Here is a 21,190-nt window from a genome sequence, read left to right on the forward strand (position 1 = left end):
TATACGTTGAAAACGGGATAAAAAAAACAAATAGGCCTACGTTAAATAGTTAAAACGACAACTATGTAAAACATCCATATTTACAATTGAAAAATGCCTCAGTGGCTCAGCGGTATATCTGCGGACTTACAACGCTAAAAACCGGGTTTCGATACCTGTGGTGGGCAGAGCACAGATAGCCCATTGTGTAGTTTTGTACTTAATTCAAAACAACAACAGTTGAAAAGAATACAACGTTAACACCATTACACAATAAATATGGCCAAACAGTTTGAGCGCTCCACTTGTAACTCAGAATAGCTTGAACCCAGATGACGTTATTGGTATGTGTATGATTTATGTGGATACACAAGTCCCAATCATGTCTTTACCATTCGTTATTACTGAAGATGGTATCGTAAAATAACGAAGCATATGTAGTCTTTTTTTTTAAGCAAGGCCCTCTTTTAATAATTACTGATCGTATAATAAATTTATATAAGCAAACTATATATTAAAAAAACGAAATGCATATAGTTAAGCATATTTATTTACAAAATGTACATGTAAAAAAATATAAATTTCCATAGTTTATAACATATACATGTTTTGTGTCTGGTTATTATTACACATTAAGTTTAAATGTTACACTTCTGACGGTAAGTCTTATGTCATCTTAACTACATGTGACATGTATAACTAATGATTTATTATGACGTTTATATATGTATGTGTGCGCGTGTGTCATAATTTTCAAATTGTCATCGTACACGATTTCTAACTGTAGTACAATGTAATGTCTATGGACTAACAACGCTAGAAAACGAGTTTCAGAAATACCCGTGGTAGGCAGAGCATAGATATTATATTGTGTAGCTTTATGCTTAACTACAAACAAACAAACATGTTGATATGTTCATAGCTTGGAAGCTTAACTACAAACATGTTGATATGTACATCGCTTAGAAGCTTCTACAGTTATTAAATTTCTTTACGGAATATCTCATAAATTCATTTGGATTTAGTATGCCAATTAGTAAGACAAAAATTGAAAACAATGTGTAAAATGTTTCCATTTTATACATTTCAAACTGTAATAAATAATGTGATCAAAATTTTAGGACTCTGATATTGTTAAAATCACACGTAACCAGAACCATAAGTTCAAGGTAATTTAACGCCCAGAGCAGGCTATTACATATTCACGTCTTTTTGCGAGAATGTAGCAAGCCGTTATGGATAATTTTTCTGCTCATCACCACTTTGCGTCCAGGGCGGAAGCCCTACTCGCCCCTCTCCGGTTACGGCCTTACACGTATTATATTTTATATTTGGTATAAAGTCGATACAGTTGAGCAGTTTATCAAAACGTAATCTGTCTTAGGAAAACTTCGCAAAACAAAATTCAATATCTTTAGTGTATTTTCAAAAATACAGAAAGTTAGAACAATTAAAAAAAGATGGCCAAAAACTGACCACAAAACGTACAGTTTATAAACTCAAGTGCGGTTATAGATAAAGAACAAAAAGAAACATTCGTAACAATCAAAGTTGTGACGGTTCGTCAGTATTGGAGTTTAGCGCATGCATAAGTGTTTCGTTCGTAATATCCAATTTTTCAACTTTGTTTACACTGGTTTGTTATAATTTCGTAGTTTGTAGCCACAAAAGGTTTTCGATTCTGTTATCTCACTGGTAATTTTTGTTTGAATTATGAATTTTCATGTTTTATTAGCAGTTAAATATTACATCTTATTGTTTCATTATATTACTCTGTAATGATTATAAGGCTTAATTTCATTGTGTAAAGTACTTTCAACATTTTCTTTGCTGTCTCCTTTTTATATGAATGTAATATATTGCTTTGTAAAAAGTTTCTGTAAACATCAACGCTAGAAGCCAGGTTTCGATACTCCTTGATAGGTAGAGCTCAAATAGCCCATTCTGTAGCTTTGGGCTTAACTTCAAATAAACTTCTGTAAAACTTTTTTTTTTTTTTGCATTTACTTCGGCGTGGCCTGGTAGTTAGTGTCACAAGATTATATATAATAGCATATCACAGGTAGATATCTAGTAGACTAAATGAACCTTTCTGTTTTGCCCACATGCAACATAAAATGGTCTGGTTCATAACACCAAATGCCTAGAACTTTTTCTGTTGTTACAGACAAATTAACAAATTAGTGTTTAAATATAGGATTCCGCGTCATTATATCAAAAGTCAACTCTAAATAAAGCTGTTTTGCAAATAAATTAAAAGTTATTGAATCGCTTCAAGTCCATAGCATTAACCCTAATCTTAAGCTTTGAGTATTGTAAGGAACCAAAGTGATTTGAATTCAATATTTAAGTGTTGGATAACATTTTAGAATTATGTATACCTAAGTCTAATTTGTTTGATAGACACCCTAAATGTAGGTTAGCGAACTTCTTTGTGCATTATCTTAATTGTAATAGTTTACACCAGATCTATTCGAGTATGAATTTCAAGTTTTGTACGATATTTCATAACTACAGAAGTGTAATATAAAGTCCTGCCGATTGTATAGAACCATACAAGTTTGAGTTTCGAGTTCTTTGTGATAGTCTGTAGTTATAGGCGCTACAAATTGGGGGAATCATCACCCACTCACTTTTTATCTTTACGATATGTTTCTTAAACAATATATAACAATGGTGGAAAATTATATAATATAACATAGCCCCCCCCACCAAAAAAACAGCGCCTGTATTTATGACTTAATCAGTGTTTTATTTCTGCAAACTTTTTATTTGTTTTTTGACACAAACGTGGTGAACAAATTAAAGTATCAGCTAAATATCAACATTTCGCTGTTATTATGTTTATTTTTAAAATATATAGAAATTTCACACTACTACTAATAATAACAACGATAATCACGGATAACAGTAATATAGGTTTCAGGAATCATAGCATATAATTCCAAATGTTGTTGGCTGATGTCTGGTTTTACAGTATAACAACATGAATAAATTTTAGGCTTACATGTGTAACTTGTAAATGCTTTTACGTTTAGTTTTTGAAAGTCCGGCATGGCTAGGTTAAGGCATTCGATTCGTAATCTGAGGGTCGCGGGTTCTAATCGCCGTCGCGCTAAACATGCTCGCCCTATCAGCTGTGGGGGCGTTATATTGTAACGGCTAATACCACTATTCGTTGATAAAAGAGTAGCCCAAGAGTTTGCTGTGGATGGTGATGACTAGTTGCCTTCCCTCTAGTCTTAGTGTTAAATTAGGGACGGCTAGCGAAGATAGCCCTCGTGTAGCTTTGTGCGAAAGAAGAATGTCGTCGGTGTTTGAGTAAGAAAAGTTCATACCCTGGAGGGTCAAGTTCGCTGTGACCTTTTCCTCCTCCCCGTACTTATGTTCTTGACGGATTGGTATTTATAATTGTAGAACTGAATATTATTTTGATCCTTTTCAGGGCAATGTCCATGTATTGTGGCTCGTATACAGTGATTATTTTATTCTATCAGCAGAATGCCAAGTTTTTGTGCGAAAGTCATAAACCAAAACAGTTTTTGAAATATCGGGCTGCAACCGCCCTCCTTACTCGCCATATCGTCAAACAAGTAACTTAACTAATTTGGTAATTTAAAAAAATTCGTGTGTACGGACTTAATAAAACTGTAGGTTATCTGTCGAATAATAAAAACAACAATTTTAAACAAAGAACCAGACGTCAATAAGATACCTTTTAATAAACCTTAATAAATCTCCAGTCATGTGACTTTGTTTCGTGTTGTGTATGAATCTTCTTGTGTCAAGGTAAACTACTTGAATCCGATGTTCACAAAATCTTCTCCAAACATTATACGTTTGTGAGTGTGAACTGTAATCAAATTTTCGTTGTTATATATTCAATCAGTCCTTGAAACAAATAAGCATAGCTTATCCTAATGAAGTTATCTGGCTTTTTCTAATTGAAGAACATTTCTGTAGCTTTCAAAGACGACTTCACAAGTAATTTTATAGTTCACAAACGAAAAGGCGCAAACTATAAAAAACGTTAAACCTGTCTATTTTACTATTACGCAATAGTCTAATTTCTGCTCAATCCATAGTATCCAATCATATTTAAGCTTTCTTTATGGGGCCCCCCACTGGTACAGCGGTAAGTCTACGGATTCACAACGCTAAAATCAGGGGTTCGATTCCTCTCGGTGGGCTCAGCAGATAGCCCGATATATGGCTTTGCTATAAGAAAAACACACACACTTTCTTTATGGATATTTTTCATTAATAAATGATCCAACCACCTCATGTAGTTATAAGATCTAAGGCTTGTACAAAACAAAGGGAGGTACTTTAAAATCAAGAAACGAATTATATATTCTCAAGGATAATAGGCTACAATAAAAAATTTTTTTCGGGTGATTGGAAACTTTCTAAAAAAAAAAGACAATGGATTATTTTGTTTACAGGCAAGATTACCCGCAACTGTGGTGATTTTTATTCCGTGATTGTTTTTTTTTTTTTTTTGAATTTCACGCAAAGCTACACGAGGGCTATCTGCACTAGCCGTCGCTAATTTAGCAGTGTAAGATTAGAGGGAAGGCAGCTAGTCATCACCACCCACAGCTACCTTTTGGGCTACTCTTTTACCAATGAATAGTGGGATTGACCGTCACATTATAACGCCCCCAAGGCTGAAAGGGCGAGCATGTTTGGTACGATGAGGATTCGAGCCCGCGACTCTCAGATTACGGGTCGAACGCTTTAACCCACCTGGCCATGCCGGGCAAAATAAATAAGTAAGAGTATGAATTCATTGCGAACTGTAGAAGGACATGGCTGTGTAATGTTACTTGAATCTCGTAATCCGAAAGATCAAATGTTGTTAAGGAAATAATTAAGTGGGAATGCTGTACACCAGCAGTCAAGAAACTATTAAGGATCAACTTTCTATGGTATAGTCATTATTTTTGATATCTGGATCTTTAAAGAGAGTGACCAGTACCTTGGCTTATTTGTTCATTTCACAAATCAACACTGAGTTTTGAAAAAAATATATATATATATATATATATATTTTAAATTGGGAGCTTCCACCAGTGAGTTGTAGCTCGGACTGTTACTCAGTGTCTAGAAGGTTGGAATAACTTGAATAAAGTTGAAGTAATCATGTAAGACAATGCTTCCAACTGCGAAAATTAGTACCAAGCTTTGGTCATACCTTGAACTTTGTTATTAAGAAAGATCTAAACGTAGGAATGGACCGAGTGATCGTATACTGTTCTAAGTTAGCTTAGCATTTCTATCAAAGAGGTATTACCTGGCAAACTAGTTTATGAGAATTCAAACTGATTTTTTGTTGCAAGACTAGTTATAACAACATTTACGACAAACTGACATTTTTTGGTTTGTTTGAAGTTAAGCGCAAAGCTATACAATGGACTATTTGTGCTCTGCAGGTTTCTAACGTTGAAAGTCCACAGACATTCCGTCGTGCCACAAGGGACACTATAATAAAAACATCATAGCAACAACAGCTCATTCGTGCAGTACTAATGTAATTGGATAAACCAGAGTTAGTACCAGAACTAGGAATGTGTAATGTGTAAAAGCTGAATATATTTTAAATCCTGTTTCATATGCTACGTATAATTTATCTCGGACGAGTCTCCCCTCCAATTTATTATGTTACATACGTTACGTATTACGATTTCTAGTAGCCAGAAGTTTTAATTTAAAAGTTAATTAAATATCAATATACACATCAAACAATACAAATTACATACATTTTTAAATATATATATTTCATTGATAAAAAATCCTCCTAAAACCAGTCAGTAACCCGAAAGTGATACAGCACTGGTTAAACAAGTAATGCTTAAGAATCTTGAAAATAAATATATATCTAAATCCAGTCTTAATATTCTTCCATTCTTGAATGGATATAAGAAAAGTAAAGTGTACAATATGGTAAAGGATGAAATTATTTGATTTATGACACCAAATATTGTTCAGAAGATATCAACATAGTCAGTCCATCGTGTAACTATCAACAAATAAGGATACCATCACCGTTTGTAGTTTTAAAGCTGTATGAAAAAGATGTCTACACAATAGAAATATCCTGAAACAAAAATCACGTGAATCGGAATGTGGCCGATTATTCACTATCTACAAGCCAACCCATTGAGATTCTGGGTAGAGACACATAATACCCATTTGTACTGGCAAATCCAGCAACAGGCATTCCTGCAGGATAATTGTTTTGTTGTTAGTTGTGCAGATCATATTTTAAATGTCTAGTGACTGTAACTGAATGCCGAGTATGTTACACGCCAACCTTCCATTTTGACACTGTTCACTAGTAATTAAAACGTTTAACAGATATTAAATCGCTAAGTGAAAATTTTAACATTATGGCATTCATGTTTCTACCTTTTAATCTATAATTTCTCTTCTATTTCTTAGCTTTTGTGGTTTTAAATAAATTATAAATGTCATTTTTCTATATTGTGTTATCTTGTGTATATTATTTTTGTAAGACCAGAAACACTGACTACGGCTTCAATATTGTCTTGAGCGAGACTATAAACGTGTAAAACAATATTGTCTGGAATAACATGCTTAAATGTACACACCACTGATACATTGTTACTGAGTTATGGAACTAATATTTTTAAGGCGGTAATAATACCGGGATTTAGTTTGAGCTCCTTTATCGCTTTTTATGTTTATCGTAGATGTTTTTTTTTTTTTCGTTTGCAAAAACAGGATCACTTCAGTTAGCTTAATTACCTCTAACATTTTATTTGTTTTCAAGAATTTCACCCTTTATATGAAGTATTGTTGCTAAAAGTTAATGATAATTGAGTAAATATTTTATTGTTTATAAATTATAAATAATGTATTTGCTTGCGTGCATTACATACTTTCCATATACAAAATTTAGGATTGAAAACGTAGCTGAATTCTAAATTATTGTGCTTAATTTTGTTTGGTTTGAATTTCGCGCAAAGCTACACGAGGGCTATCTGTGCTAGGGTCCCTAATTTAACAGTGTAAGACCAGAGGGAAGGCAGCTAGTTATTACGAATAGTGAGATTGGCTATCACATTATAATACCCAACGGCTGAAAGGGCGAGCTTGTTTGGTTTGACGGGGATTTGAACCCATGGCCCTCAGATTACGAGTCAAGTGCCTTAACCACCTGGCTATGCTGGACCATTTGTGCTAGAAATCTAAGTACAGAGCTTCCTCCTTTTTTTTTTTTTTTTTGCCGCTTGATAAAATTACTGGGAAGTTATGAAGTTAACTTCATATGTTAATTATAAACATCTTTAAATAATTTTAACCCCAAAATAGTTTAGAATCAATTATTTTAAACTATCTGAGATTAGTATAATTCATGGAAAAAAAAAAGGCCTGGTTAAGGCACTCGACTCGTAATCTGAGGGTCGCATCAAACATGCTCACCCTTTCAGCTGTGGGGGGCGTTATAATGTGACGGTCAATCCCACTATTCATTGGTAAAAGAGTAGTCCAAGAGTTGGTGGTGGGTGGTGATGACTAGCTGCTTTTGCTCTAGTCTTGCACTGTTAAATTAGGGATGGCTAGCACAGATAGCCCTCGTGTAGCTTTGTGCGAAATTCAAAAACAAAAACCTATTTATTATAGTAATACTTCTTTCATTCATTCGGAACCTTAGACCATCGTGCCATACAGTGTCGTATGCTTTCTCGATATTTTCAGTGATTATTGTAAAAATGTTTAACTTCCAGTACTATTGTAATAATAGTAATGACGGTGAGTCAAATAAAGCCGTTGTTACTGGTATATATACAACATTATCTTGACACATCTCCCTAGATCCACCACTGTGAAGTTATAAATATTTAGCATGTTCGTAGTATTGCTGCAAATTTCAGCACTGCTTTATAACGTATGTACATACATTCATTATGACGGTCTTCAGAAATGTTCTCATACAACCAATTTATTTTACAAAATATTCAACTTTCCCAAACGATCAGCGTCTTCTTTCCTCCTTTGCTCTGCCAGTGATAATTGATTGTTTTCTATGCACATCATCCCTTTAGGACTGTGATATTAAAACACATAATAGGTGATTTCACTTTAATGAGAAAATAGCCTATGGATTGAATGAAGATTCGAGAAACCACTGCATTCATTCTCGCATCTAGAACATTTCAAACACCCTTCATTGCTACATCGTTTTACTTTCCATTTACAAGTTAACTTGGCTCTCATGGTTGTTGATATACACAACTATTTAAGTTAATGCCAGTGTTGTGTATAATTCAGGTGGTTTAAGTATATCATTAGTGTTAAATTTAGTTATTTTTAGAAGAGGTAGTTTATCGCAGTTTTCTTTACGTAACTGTTTACGAACCATGTTGTGTAGTTCCTTTGTTGTGATTTGGCATTTATATTATTGTATCATGTTACTACAACCTTCAAGTAATGATATAACAATACTTGATTAAACAATGATATTTTGTAATGTTTAGAACAGTTTAGGCCTCGGTCAGGCTATGAATATCCACAAAAAATGTAGTTCCAAGTTAATTATTAAGTTAGTAAGGTATAATTAGATTGATAAATTTAGACTGCATGATTGTAAGTTTAGTTATTAAGAGAGTATAGTGACAGTTTTTAAAGTGAATTACCAAAGATTATATTGTAATAACAGAATAGATAAGAATAATGTTTCTTTTTAATTGTGTTCTAAAGAAATTGAACCAGACTGTGGGGACCTTTACAAAAAACAAGCAATTATTTAAAACTCCATATAGAACTATGGAAACTAAATAGTTATACTAGTGATTTTGAAGTGAAATTATTGTGTATTGTATTATAACCACAAAGTATAGAAAAATAATTTGTCTGTTTATTTGTGTTATAAAATAAATCAACTCGCCTTTGTGAACTTTTGGCAAAAAAAAGACAGTTATTTAAAGCTCTGGATAGAACTCTGATAGCCAATAGAATAAAGAACATTTGTATGTTTAACTTGTTTTAAAACATTATGTTAAAATAAGTGTACTGTTTATTAATTCTTGAAATTTATCACCAACAATTTAAGATATTTGCTGTAAAGAATCTGGCCCATCCATGCATATAAAAAACCTGACAATAGTCTTGGGTCAGGTTACGGGCATGATCCAGCGAAATAGTGCCAAACTTCATCTTCTCGTCTAAGCACAATAATCTAAGCCTTTCTGGAATGACTAGTTTTTGTTTTCTTTTTTGTTGGGTTTTTTATCCACATCAAAATGCTAAGCTTTCTCATGTGGCAGGTGTTAACATACAAATATTAATGGGTTATCTGTTGTAACAAATGTCAAATGCCAAACGCTTGAGTTAATATAGGTTAATGTATATTTTTTAAAGTCTGCAACACGTACTTTCGTTTCAATTTCAACATTAGTCACCTATTGTTACAAGAGTTGGTGCAGTATACACCTTTCCAAACAATTTATTATTATTTTATATGTTCATGAGTTTGTTTACCATTATTTTAGAACTTTTAAATGTTGTATATGTAACTAGGTAGTTACTTAAATTGCTTTTAGCCAAGGGAAACAAATGATCGTAAATGATTTATATTAGGCAGATAATACTAAAATATAATATTTTGAATGTTTTAAGTAGCCTGTACTTAAAGTAAAAAAAAAAAAATGTAAAAGTTGGAATAACAGTTTATTTTGTTAAATAAGACTTGCCATAACTTTATCTTGTAATGTTAATATATCATTAGAGAATGAATAAGGATGTGTGGAACACTTTTCATGTTGTATTACATTAAAAAAAAAAGAAAAATAAGTGATTTAAACCAATAAATATCCTTTTGCAGCTACACTTTAGGAACGCATCCCTATTACTTTTTTTGCATAATTAGAATTTTATATATGTATATACTAACCATCTTTATTCTGCATTGATAGGGTATTTATTACCTGAACAGAAGGCTAATGTAAACTCTTAAACCAAGAGGATTGGTTTGGTTTGTTTTGAATTTTACATAAAGCTATACGAGGGCTAACTGCACTAGCCTTCCTAATTTAGTAGTGTAAAACAGGAGGGAAGGCAGCTAGTCATCATCACCCATCACCAACTCTTGGGCTACTCTTTTACCAACAAATAGTGGGATTGACGCCCCCATGGCTGGAAGGACGAGCATGTTTGGTGTGATGGGTATTCGAACCCATGACCCTCAGATTACGAGTATAGTGCCTTAATCACCTTGCCATGCCGGACCCTAAACAAAGAGGATAAAAAAATTATCTTTTCATGTAATAATACTTGTCAAATGGCATTTTCTATGAAATAAATGGCATAAAATAACGTAAACGTTAAAGAAAATAAATTAACTCATGTTTATTGTAGTGAGAAGTGTAGAGAATCAGCATGAATTGTAGGGCAAAGTCCTCACTGGGCTCCATTTCTTTTTTATAAGATTTTTATAAACTTACTAAAAAGAAGATCCTAAATAGAACAGCAACATAAACAAGGCAAAATCATAACAGTGGCTGTTTGTAGCTTACATTATTGGCATAAAAGCATTAATAAAGTAACAATAAATATCTATTAAATCCATAAATGTTAGAGTTTTAAATATATGTATAGGCTGAATATTCTTCTACAGTATGTGTCTGTGACTAGTTGGCAATAAATGTCAACAATAGAAGGACAGCACACCATTCACTTGTTTTGAAATAATATATTCATAACAAGTCAGACATATGTACAAAACTTATTTACACTAGGATATCATAGTTTTATCTAAAACTGAAAATATTTACTTTGTTATCAAAAGTCCATACAGGCTTATTCAATTACTTTACTTTATAATCCACTTGTCAGGATGGATTATTTTTCCATACTCTTACCAGAGTGGTATCAATGAATAGTTCACTTATGTTAACCTGTTGGTTACCACAGCTGTATCTTCATCCTTAAATAATTGTCTCATTTTATCAAAATTCACACAGGCAAGTTCAGTTATTTTAGAACACCCTTTACTTTATCTCTCTCATGTAGTGAAACTTTTCAGATATAGTCCATTACGACTACATTAATAATCATGTAGTCTAAATTCTTTTTTGCTAACTTTTACTTTCTTCCTTCACTTAACTTCTTGGTTACCACAGTTGTATCCAATTTTAAATAATTCAGTAAAGTCTAATGTATGTGCAAAAATTCTTTACATTATAGGATATCACAGTTTTATCTTAAACTATAAATAATTCTTTTTTTTTTCACCAAAAGTCCATGCAGACTGGTTCAGTTACATTAAATTCTAACTGACAATATGAATAATTTTTCTTTTATCTTATTTTCTTACAATAAAAATCAGTGAATAATTCCTCTATGCTACACATGGGCTACTACAATTGTATCCTTACCTTAAATAATTGTCTCCTTTTCATCAAAGTCAACACAGGAGGGTTCAGTTACTTTAAACACTCTTTGGCAAGACAAATTGTTCTGATCTCTACTGAACTGTAAAACTCACCTTAAAATATTTCCAGTTTTGACTAATCACTCATACATCAGCTAACTTTACATTTTCGTTTTCTGACCGAGTTGAATTTGACTTATACTTGTTTGGTTGCCTGTATTTAAAAATTGTACATTGAGGCCTCTAACTTTCACTGTAGTACATAATGAGATAATTTAACAATACTCAGTTAAGGTTAGGAGAAAAATACCAAATATTCAAGTAAATTAACATCAACAATATTAGTAAAGTCTAGACAACAGTGTAATTTTAAACACTGTATGACTTTCATTGAGTTACATTATGAAATTTGTCACAACTGACACTTTTAAAACAGTCTGTATCTTCAACACTCCTGTCTTAAAAACATTAAATATATTGTAAATACTAGCTGTATATGGCATATTTATTGTAGTTAGCTCAGCTATTTAATGGGGAGCCTGACATGGCCAGGTGGTTAAGGCACTTGATTCGTAATCTGAGAGTCGTGGGTTCAGATCTCTGTCACACCGAACATGCCCACTCTTTCAGCCATGGATTGTTATAATGTGACGGTCAATCCTACTATTCGTTGGTAAAAGCATAGCCCAAGAGTTGGAGGTGGGTGGTGATGACTAGTTGCCTTCCCTCAAGTCTTACACTGCTAAATTAGGGATGGCTAGTGCAGATAACCCTTGTGTAGCTTTGTGCAAAATTCAAAACAAACCAGATTTAATGGGGAGAGTTATTTAAGTAGTATTCTATCATGTGTAATGTATCTCATGATTTCTGTCAGTAGATTGTTTTTATAGACTGTTATGGAGGTACTTCATTGTCATATATTTGAATCTTTTAAATATATAAGGTCTGTTTGAATATCTATGAAGAAATTTTGCTGTTGTGTTTCTTGGTATGCGATATGCTGTATTTTAGTTTTGGTTTGAATGATTTGCAGTTTTTTTATTATGTTTTGGGATATAGCAGGCTGGACATACCTATTCCAGTAGTGATGTAACATATGTTGTATAGATTTTAAGAATTGTTTTCCTGGTATACCTTTGTTTTATTCTTGCACACTCCTGACATAGTTTACACATGTGCTCTGTTGGCCTTGCATGGACTTGTTTTTAGGGAAATTGATTTGCAATTTGAGGGTTGTTTGTTCAAAATCCCTTCCCACTAAACATGCTCCCCCTTATAGCCATAGGGGGCATTATAGTGTGACGATCAATACCACTATTTGTTGGTAAAAGAGTAAACCAAGAGTTGGCAGTGGATGGTGATGACTAGCTGCCTTCCCTCTTGTCTCTCAATAATAAACTGGAGAAGGCTAGCACAGAATACCCTTATGTAGCTTTGTGCAAAATTCAAAAGAAACTAAACCAATCCATACTCTGTTTGTTACAATATTTACGTATTTATTACAATTTAGTTTCAAATCATAAGTGATTCTTAAGAATTTTGCTGATGTTTCATAATGGACACATGCTTCTCGAAGGTGTGACATTTGTAGATATTTTGACATTTAAGTTGATTTTGTGAAGAGAAGTAGTTGTGTTTTTGGTTCTTTTTTCTCTACTTTTGTATTTCTATACAGCATTCATGTATTAAGTTGAAGTTGTCAGTTAGTTGCTGATATTGCTGGAGTTGAAAAGTTTTTCCAGATTACTGCATCATCTGCGAGTTGTGAAACAACCCCTTTATTCAGGCTTTTAATTGCATGTTTTTAATATATACGATGAAAAGTATTGGGCCAACAAGCCTTCCCTGCAGGACTCCTCCTTGAGAGTAAAATGTTCCAAACAGGATCTCTCTACAATAGTTCTACATTTTCTATCTGCCAGGAAGTTATTTAAACAGGGAAGAATTCCACAAGGTAGTTCCATTTCATTTCATTCATGAGAACCTAAGATCGTTATGCCACACAGTGTGTCAAATTCCTTCTCAATATTGAGGAAGCATGCAACAATTCATTCTTTCTTTTTGTTAAAGCTGTTAGTTACTGTTCATGTTAATTTTACCAAGTGATCTGCTGTTTGCTTACATTTTCAAAGATCATTTTCTATTTCTGGTAATTTGTGTGATATTTTTGTAATGATTAATACATTAACAACATATATATGTTCTAACATTTTTTATTCACATTTTGTCAGGCTGATCTGTTGGTAACTGGTTTATTCACTGATTTTTCCCACCTTGTGGGAACGTTAATGAAATTGCTTTTTCCCAGGAGGCTGGGACCCATCCTATTTTTAACGATTGTCAATAATGCTGTTTAGTATAAAAATAATAGGTGAGTGTCTTTATTGAGTGGTATAGCTTGGATATGGTTTACACCTACTGCATTGTTTTTTTTGTGTTTGTAATAGATGTAACACTTCGTCCATAGTGATATCTTGTGTTATCTGACTTGTGTTCATACTTTGTTTATTTGATTGTGGATGGTTGTGTTTCATAATATTTATTGGACATTGTGAAGTACATGTTTCATTGCTTTTTGTTATAAACTTGTTAACCTGGTTGTAAAAGTGTTAACTTTTAAAAGTGTTGTTCTTTTCTGAATCATTAAGTTTTAGAAAGCTGTTTTGAAGGTGTTCTTTAAACATTTTAGCATTTTTCTTGTTAGTGTGGACTATTCTTAGAGTTTGTGACAAGTGTTGGATATTTTGAGGTATTTCTCTGAGTATTTATATAATGTTAAAGATGATTTCAGAATTGTTTTGTATCTGTGGTATCGTTCAGTTAATCATCGATTTCATCTGCTCATTTAGTCTTTTTAACTTCATTGCGTATTTTGTTTCATAGGATGTTCGTTTAGGGTTTAAGTAATGGATTTTGTATAGCAATGTACATTCAGTGTAGGTGTCTTTGTTATTTTATATCACTAATTAGTTGTATGTGCAGTTTTCATCACTGTCTAAAGTTGTTTAGCTTGTGTTTAGGAATTAATTAGGTTGCAGCTTCTATGATGCACTCAACTATTGTTTTGCAGTATGTGTCTATTGTGACGGTTTGTGTGTGTTTGGTTTGAATTTTGCAGCTTGGATATTGACAAAACGAAATGACAGAAGTGTTCAGCGAATGATGTTATAGATTTGTCATATTTTATCAAATCGTTGTTCCAAAAGCATATCATTTGAAAATATTGAAAGTTGCCCATGAACTTCTCATGGGAACACATTCAGGAGTCAACAAAACAAGTAACAAACTTATGAGACATTTCTTTTGGCCAAAAATTAGGCAAGATGTTTGTCATTTTTGTGAAACTTGTCATATCTGTCAATGTTTGCAGTATTGAATCAAGTAAAACATGGTAGTCTCTACAAGATTGGCCTATCCACTTTTGCAGTCCTTCTGGCCACTATGATCTGTAGCTATACAAGTATAGACATCTTTATCCATTCAGCATATGTATATGGATTGTTACCAACTTGTCAATTTTACACAGCTTTGCCATCCCCACAACCTTGGCAAAATCTCTGTGGATGCCCATGTAGACAAGTATGGACTTCTTGTCCTCTCCTATTGTTCAGGCTTGGCATGGCCAGGTGGGTTAAGGCATTCGACTCATAATCTGAGGGTCACAAGTTCGAATCCCCGTTGCACCAAACAAGCTCGCTCTTTCTGCTGTGGAGGCATTATAATGTGACAGTCAATCCCACTATTCATTGGAAAAAGAGTAGCCCAAGATTTGGCAGTGGGTGGTGATGACTAGCTGTCTTCCTTCTTGTCTTACACTGCTAAATTAGTGACAGCTAGAATAAATACCCCACGTGTAGCTTTGTACGAAATTCAAAACAAACAAACATATTGTTCAGAGGTAAATTTGTAAGGGCCTTAAGCCCTGTTTAATTATCTAAATGTCCAGACCTTTTTAATAGCTATAAAGAATATTCTTTAAAGAAATTATTCTATTCTTATATACATATCTGATGAGTGAATCTTAGTGGAGCATTGTTATGATCAATCCTGTCTCTAGTTGAACCCACTTATGTATGACATTTTCCCTATAGTGTGCTACAACAGAGCTAACAACACAAAGAGAAGAGCCTCAAACATTACAAGACCATCCACCTTGTACTAATATTAAAAAAAGATCCACCAATGGACAACAGTTGTCAACACAGCATGAAAGTTCCTTGAATGTACTGAAATGTGAATGCTGTTCTGAAATAGCTCAGAAGTTTAAAGCTTCAGTTGCTGAATGTGGAAGACTAAGGAAAGTCATTAAGGAGGTAAGAATTGTACTTGTAAAATTTGAGATTTGACATGACAGGGCATTTTGGATATGTTTAAAACTGGTGTAGATCTGTTATTGAACAGGCTGAATTAAGTGTGTGTGTTTGTATATCTCTATATATATATATACTTACTAAGGCCACAAAATAACTAGGATACTAATTTTAATTCAGCACAAGTTCAAGTCTTTTCTCAGTTCCTTCTGACAAACTAAACTGTGCTAATTTATCAGTTTGTAAAATATGTTTGAATATATCAATATTGTTATTATTACATTTGAAGTAAAATATAATTGAATCCTAACCTAGTTTTAGGATGAAATATAGTCAAATTTCAGATGCCTTAAAATGCCTTATTTCAAGTTCATTGTGTACAGGATGGATTGCTTTCTGGAGAATAATGAGTTCATTTTTAATTAGTTTTGAAATGTATTGTGTATGTTATTTTTGGTTGTGGCTAATTAGATTACTATATCACATATATTTGTGATACATGGCTGGAGATATTCATAATAACTTACCTGTAATGATTTAACTTATTCTAAACATACAATGGAGTTTATATGCATCAGGACAGGATAATTTAACTTTGCAGTGTCTGTATTCAAGATGTACCACAGAAGTGGTTTTCATTGACTTAAGTTTCAGTGGTAAGAGCTCTCCACAAATGCTAAGACTGACACCTTCTGAATTGGAGAATTTGCTGTCTCAAAACCATGGCTTTTTATACTTAAACAAACAGGTGTTAGTGTTATTCTAGGAGGAATCAAAACCTCAACCACAACATGTTTCTTGGCTTCTGATTGATTGTTAACATTGTTCTAAAAGGAACCAAAACCTTGTATGTGGCATGTGATTTTTGGTTTCTCATTGGATTCTTTTCATGTATCATTAAGAGGTCTTATCAATTTTGGCACATAATATCAAACTCTTAAATATTTTTCTTCTTTAGTTTTCTTAGAATTTAATTAACTCTTGCCTGTTTCTTGGATATGCCTAGAAATCCATGCTGCTTAATGTTCATCTTTATGTCTTTTCTTGACAACCCTTCACTGTTGGAGTCAGGTTTCATTAATTTAATTCTAAGCTACTCCCTGAATGTGGTATGAGATATTTATTAATATTCTGATAGTGCACCCTAAACTCCATAAATTTCTTGTTAACTTACTTATTTAATGGTGTCTGTTGTCTGATGGTGAAAGTAATTGCTGTTTTTGGTTTTTGTCTGTTATTATAGGCTTGTGATGTACTTACAATTAAATATGTGCCCAGTTGTCCTGAGATTCTTCATGGCCTTATTTAGTGATTTGCTTTGAAAGGTTTTCATTACTTTGTGTAATTAATATGTACTGTATTCTCCAATGATATTCCATTCTCTAATTGTTATCAACTGAATTTGTACTGAACATTTGCTAATAAGTTGTTTCATAGTGCAGATTGACTGTTTTTGATAAGTAGAATAAATACTTGGTAAATAACTTTTAACTGTATTAATTTCAAGATAATACATTTGGGTTATCATAATTTGGTTCACACATTTAATATAGATGGGAATCACTCACTAACATCACTAATGAAAAGGACCTTAACATAGTGATAAGTTGCTTGCAAGTCAAGGGATACGCTTGCCTTACATCTAAGAAATTCTTGTTTTAACAGCAGTTTTTTTCTCACTGAACCCTAATTTAAATAACTACTTGCTGACTTGTGAATGTGCAAGTTATCAGTATCCCTGCTGACACTTATTTAGTTGCAAGTGCTAATAAAAATGTGAATAACCAAAATGTCAGTTGTTTAATCATATTTTTCAGATAATAAATCTTTATCAATAATTTTATGTCCTATTTAACCTACTATTTGTCTCATTTTAACTTACTAAGCAAATAATTATTACACATACTTAGGCAGTATAAAGCTTATGACTATCTTTAAAACATGTTTTTGTGTTGTTTTTCTTCATTTTCAATTACAGATAAGATTATTATTTATGTTAATTAATAATTGGTATATAAATAAGAGGTCACGTTATATGACAAAAGTTTACATACATTGAATTTCCTATGAATGAGCATTACTTTCTTCAGTGATCTTGGTAAACAATTGTCAAGTGATATGGCTAATAAAAATATCTTGAACAGTTCATAGTTTTTGAAATTTTCTTTCTGATAACTTTTTTGTTTGATATTTTATGTAACATAACAGCTTAACTTATCCAGTGCTAGACAGTGGTCATCCATTTTCAAAGAAATTCATTGTGACTGGCTAACTAAGATTTTGGTCTGAATTTGAGAACTTACCATTTTAAATCCTATAATGTATAAAATATACATTTTACCAAGCAAATGAGATAAATGAGAAGTACAAATATGTTATAGAACTATAAACAAGAAATACAAATTGTCATAGTAACCACAAATATTTTTTTTTAAGTCTAACTAATAAAGAGCTAGAGTTGAGTAACCAGCTGCAATGCTTTTATATTAGCTGACTATCAAGCATTGCAGTTGAGTTAGACAGTTTATGGTGTATCTTAGTTCATTAAAACTTTTCATTATAGGTGTGCTTTTGTTTACTTTCAGATAACTGATGTTAATAAACGATGGCAAAAATATAACCAAGAGAGACAAGAATATATTCAACAACTTCTTGCTAACTTCCAGGAACTACAGCAGAGAGCAAACAATTCAAATTGTAATGATTCTCCACTGGAAAATTCTTTGTCACTACAAACAACCAACTCTGTTGCTGGTACTCATGGATCATACAGACATAGTGATTCAGCTCTTCTAAATAAACCAACAGAGCAGTTGACATTAAAGCAAAGCTATGAAAAGGTGGTCAAGGACAACTGTCGACTTCAGAAAGAACAAGAAGAAATGCGTCAAAACTTTGAAGCTTTAGTTCATCAACTAGATCTTGTAAGAAATGAGAGAAAAGAGCATATAGAAGTTCTAGAAATGCAGGCAAGTTCTTAAAAATAATCAACTTCCCCATTTTTTACACAGTCAGTAAGAATTGCTGAACCTTAATTTTAAATTATTCACACAGGTTTCTTTCTTTGTAAATGACTGTAGACATTAGCATTATATTTGAAATTATAAGAACTCAAGGAGAGGAATAGTGCACATAATTTTATTTGTTACCTTAGGTTAGAGCACACAAGGAAGATTGGGAAGCTGAAAAGCAAGAAAAAGAAGAAGCACAGTTGAAATTGAAACATCTGACAGAGGAATTAAGTACTGCAAAGGCCATGGTAGAGGTTTTTATATTTCTTGTACTGTGAGGCTTTTGTTACTTATTAAAGTTGTTACTGATCTGTTTCTTATATAATTCAAATAATGTTTTAATCATATTTTTCAGGGAATAATTTTTAACTGTAGTTTTAAATTATTTAATACAATTCTTTTAATTCGAATAATGATATTGTAAAATATGAGAAGACATCTTTATTGTAACATGAACAACATTAAAATATAAGACATCTTTATTGTAACATGAACAACATTAAAATATAAGACATCTTTATTGTAACATGAACAACACTAAAATATAAGACATCTTTATTGTAACATGAACAATATTAAAATATGAGAAGACATCTTTATCGTAACAGGAACAACATTATTAAAAATACAGTTTTGTGTTTGACATACCAATAATGATAATATGCTTGTCACTATTTAAAAAAAAAAGTTTTACTACATTTCACAAGGTAAGCTACGAGTATTTTAACATTTTGCTAAATAAATGTCACTATGTTTTCTGCATACAGGTAACATTATTTTAAGGTACATGTCTACAAAAGTCATAATATTAATTATTTTCAGTAGGGTGCATCATTTCCTCTCACATAACTAGCTATTCTCATCAAGTGCTGCTCTCTATATGCAAACACATTATGCATGATATAAGCTGTCTATTTCTTCTCCAATGGAATTGGCTGATTTCAGTATCTCTCTCTCCACCAGCAAGAGTGTGACATACTCTAATGACTCATGTGACTTCCTCTATTCCATTCAACCAAACTATTACTTCTTGGTTAGCAGTACTTGGGTTCAGATGTTTTTGCTTTTAGTGCTCTTGAATTGAGATTTTAATAGTTTAATTTCCAAAGTGAGATTTCTTCATTATAATTATTTGTTTACATTGAAGAAATATTTTAATAAAACTTGTTTCCCAGTCTTTTTTTTTTTTTTCACACTTGCATATTTATATCAAACACTTTCATTTGATTTGCACATTTTACAATGAATTCTGAGGTTCGTGCCACCACTTTGATGTGGTATACCCCTAGCACTATTTTCACAGGCTGCAGGTGAATTAGACCTGTTATTGGTGTATTCATTCTTGCCATGGATAAGATTTCTATCCATAAAACATTTATCTGATGGAGTGGTATCTTGATTCTTTTATTTTCCAATGGTTATAATGTCAGTGGGGTACTCCTCACATTAAGGCTTTTGCTATGTCTCTTAGCCACAACTTACCTTTTGGTCTTGCTCTGGCTTTCAATGTTTTCAATCAGGATTGGATCTACACATTGTTTTTTTTTTTTCTATTCTCTTTCTTACCCAGGTGATTTTGCTCTTTTCAGTGTTCAGTCCTTGTGATAGCTGTTTTCTGGCCATTAAGCTGTTGTTCTGTGGCTCCTCCCTCTGTTATCTTTGCATCTGTCCTTTTTTTTTTTTTTTGCCATTCTTAGTTCCTGGTGTTTCTTCCAGACCTTCCTGTTCTCCATCTTCATGTCTAGTTTTCATCTGGTCATTGGAAAGACAATTTAGCTTCTTTGAACAGTTAACTTCTTTTCTGGCATGCTTTATTCATGCTTTTGTTGTTGGTGTATCAGTTAATGATTTTCTGATCAATTCACTATTCTTGGTCATGCAGATTTCCTCTCTTGACTTTTGGATTGGGGATCTTCTGTCACCTCAGTCACGTATTTTTGGACAGTCCTCTCCCATACCTTTTTATTTTTCCTGATCTTGCAAGTTGTTACTTCTCCTTCAGTTTACTGGTAGATGTGCTGGTCCAGATTTCTCATATGTTGCAGTTGGCTGTTCTTCCTTGTAGGGATATTAATATGTGGTTCTGCACTGCCTCATTTTGCCTATGTTTGAACTGCTTTCTGAGTGCTACTTTTTAATTTTCCCTTTTGGTTTTGTTTTATTTCATTCTCCTATTCACCTGTGCACATCAATTGTCCATTTCAATGTTTCATGCACTCTTTTTTTTTTTTTTCTACATGTCTTCTCCTTCTTCTGGATCATTTTCCCTCCTCAACACTTTGGCAACTCATGAGGATAACTCCTTTGTTTAGCCATTTTCCTTCCTTCACTTTCACACCTCTGTTCTCTTCCTGATCCAAATAGTCTTCTAAGTCCTGTGCATGCTCTTTTCTGTTATATTTCTTGCATGGCATCTATTTCCTCCTTTTATTCCCTTGGTAACCATTTTGGTTCATGGTATTTATCATTTTTCCTTTGCCAGTTGGGTTCAG

The 21,190-nt window shown here is 32.8% G+C and overlaps 1 protein-coding gene across 2 annotated transcripts in view; it reads left to right on the top strand.

The window, feature by feature from the left end:
• The window catches only part of LOC143253629 (uncharacterized), a 58,579-nt gene that overhangs the window by 27,937 nt on the left and 9,452 nt on the right, over window positions 1-21,190 (top strand). For both annotated transcript variants that reach the window (XM_076507786.1, XM_076507787.1), the window contains exons 3-5: window positions 15,469-15,690; window positions 18,273-18,656; window positions 18,842-18,946. In XM_076507786.1, the coding sequence (XP_076363901.1) occupies window positions 15,469-15,690; window positions 18,273-18,656; window positions 18,842-18,946 (711 nt within the window). The remainder of the gene's footprint in view (window positions 1-15,468; window positions 15,691-18,272; window positions 18,657-18,841; window positions 18,947-21,190) is intronic.

The sequence above is a fragment of the Tachypleus tridentatus genome, chromosome 6 (genome assembly GCF_004210375.1).
Source record: "Tachypleus tridentatus isolate NWPU-2018 chromosome 6, ASM421037v1, whole genome shotgun sequence".
In the NCBI taxonomy this organism is placed as follows: domain Eukaryota; kingdom Metazoa; phylum Arthropoda; class Merostomata; order Xiphosura; family Limulidae; genus Tachypleus; species Tachypleus tridentatus.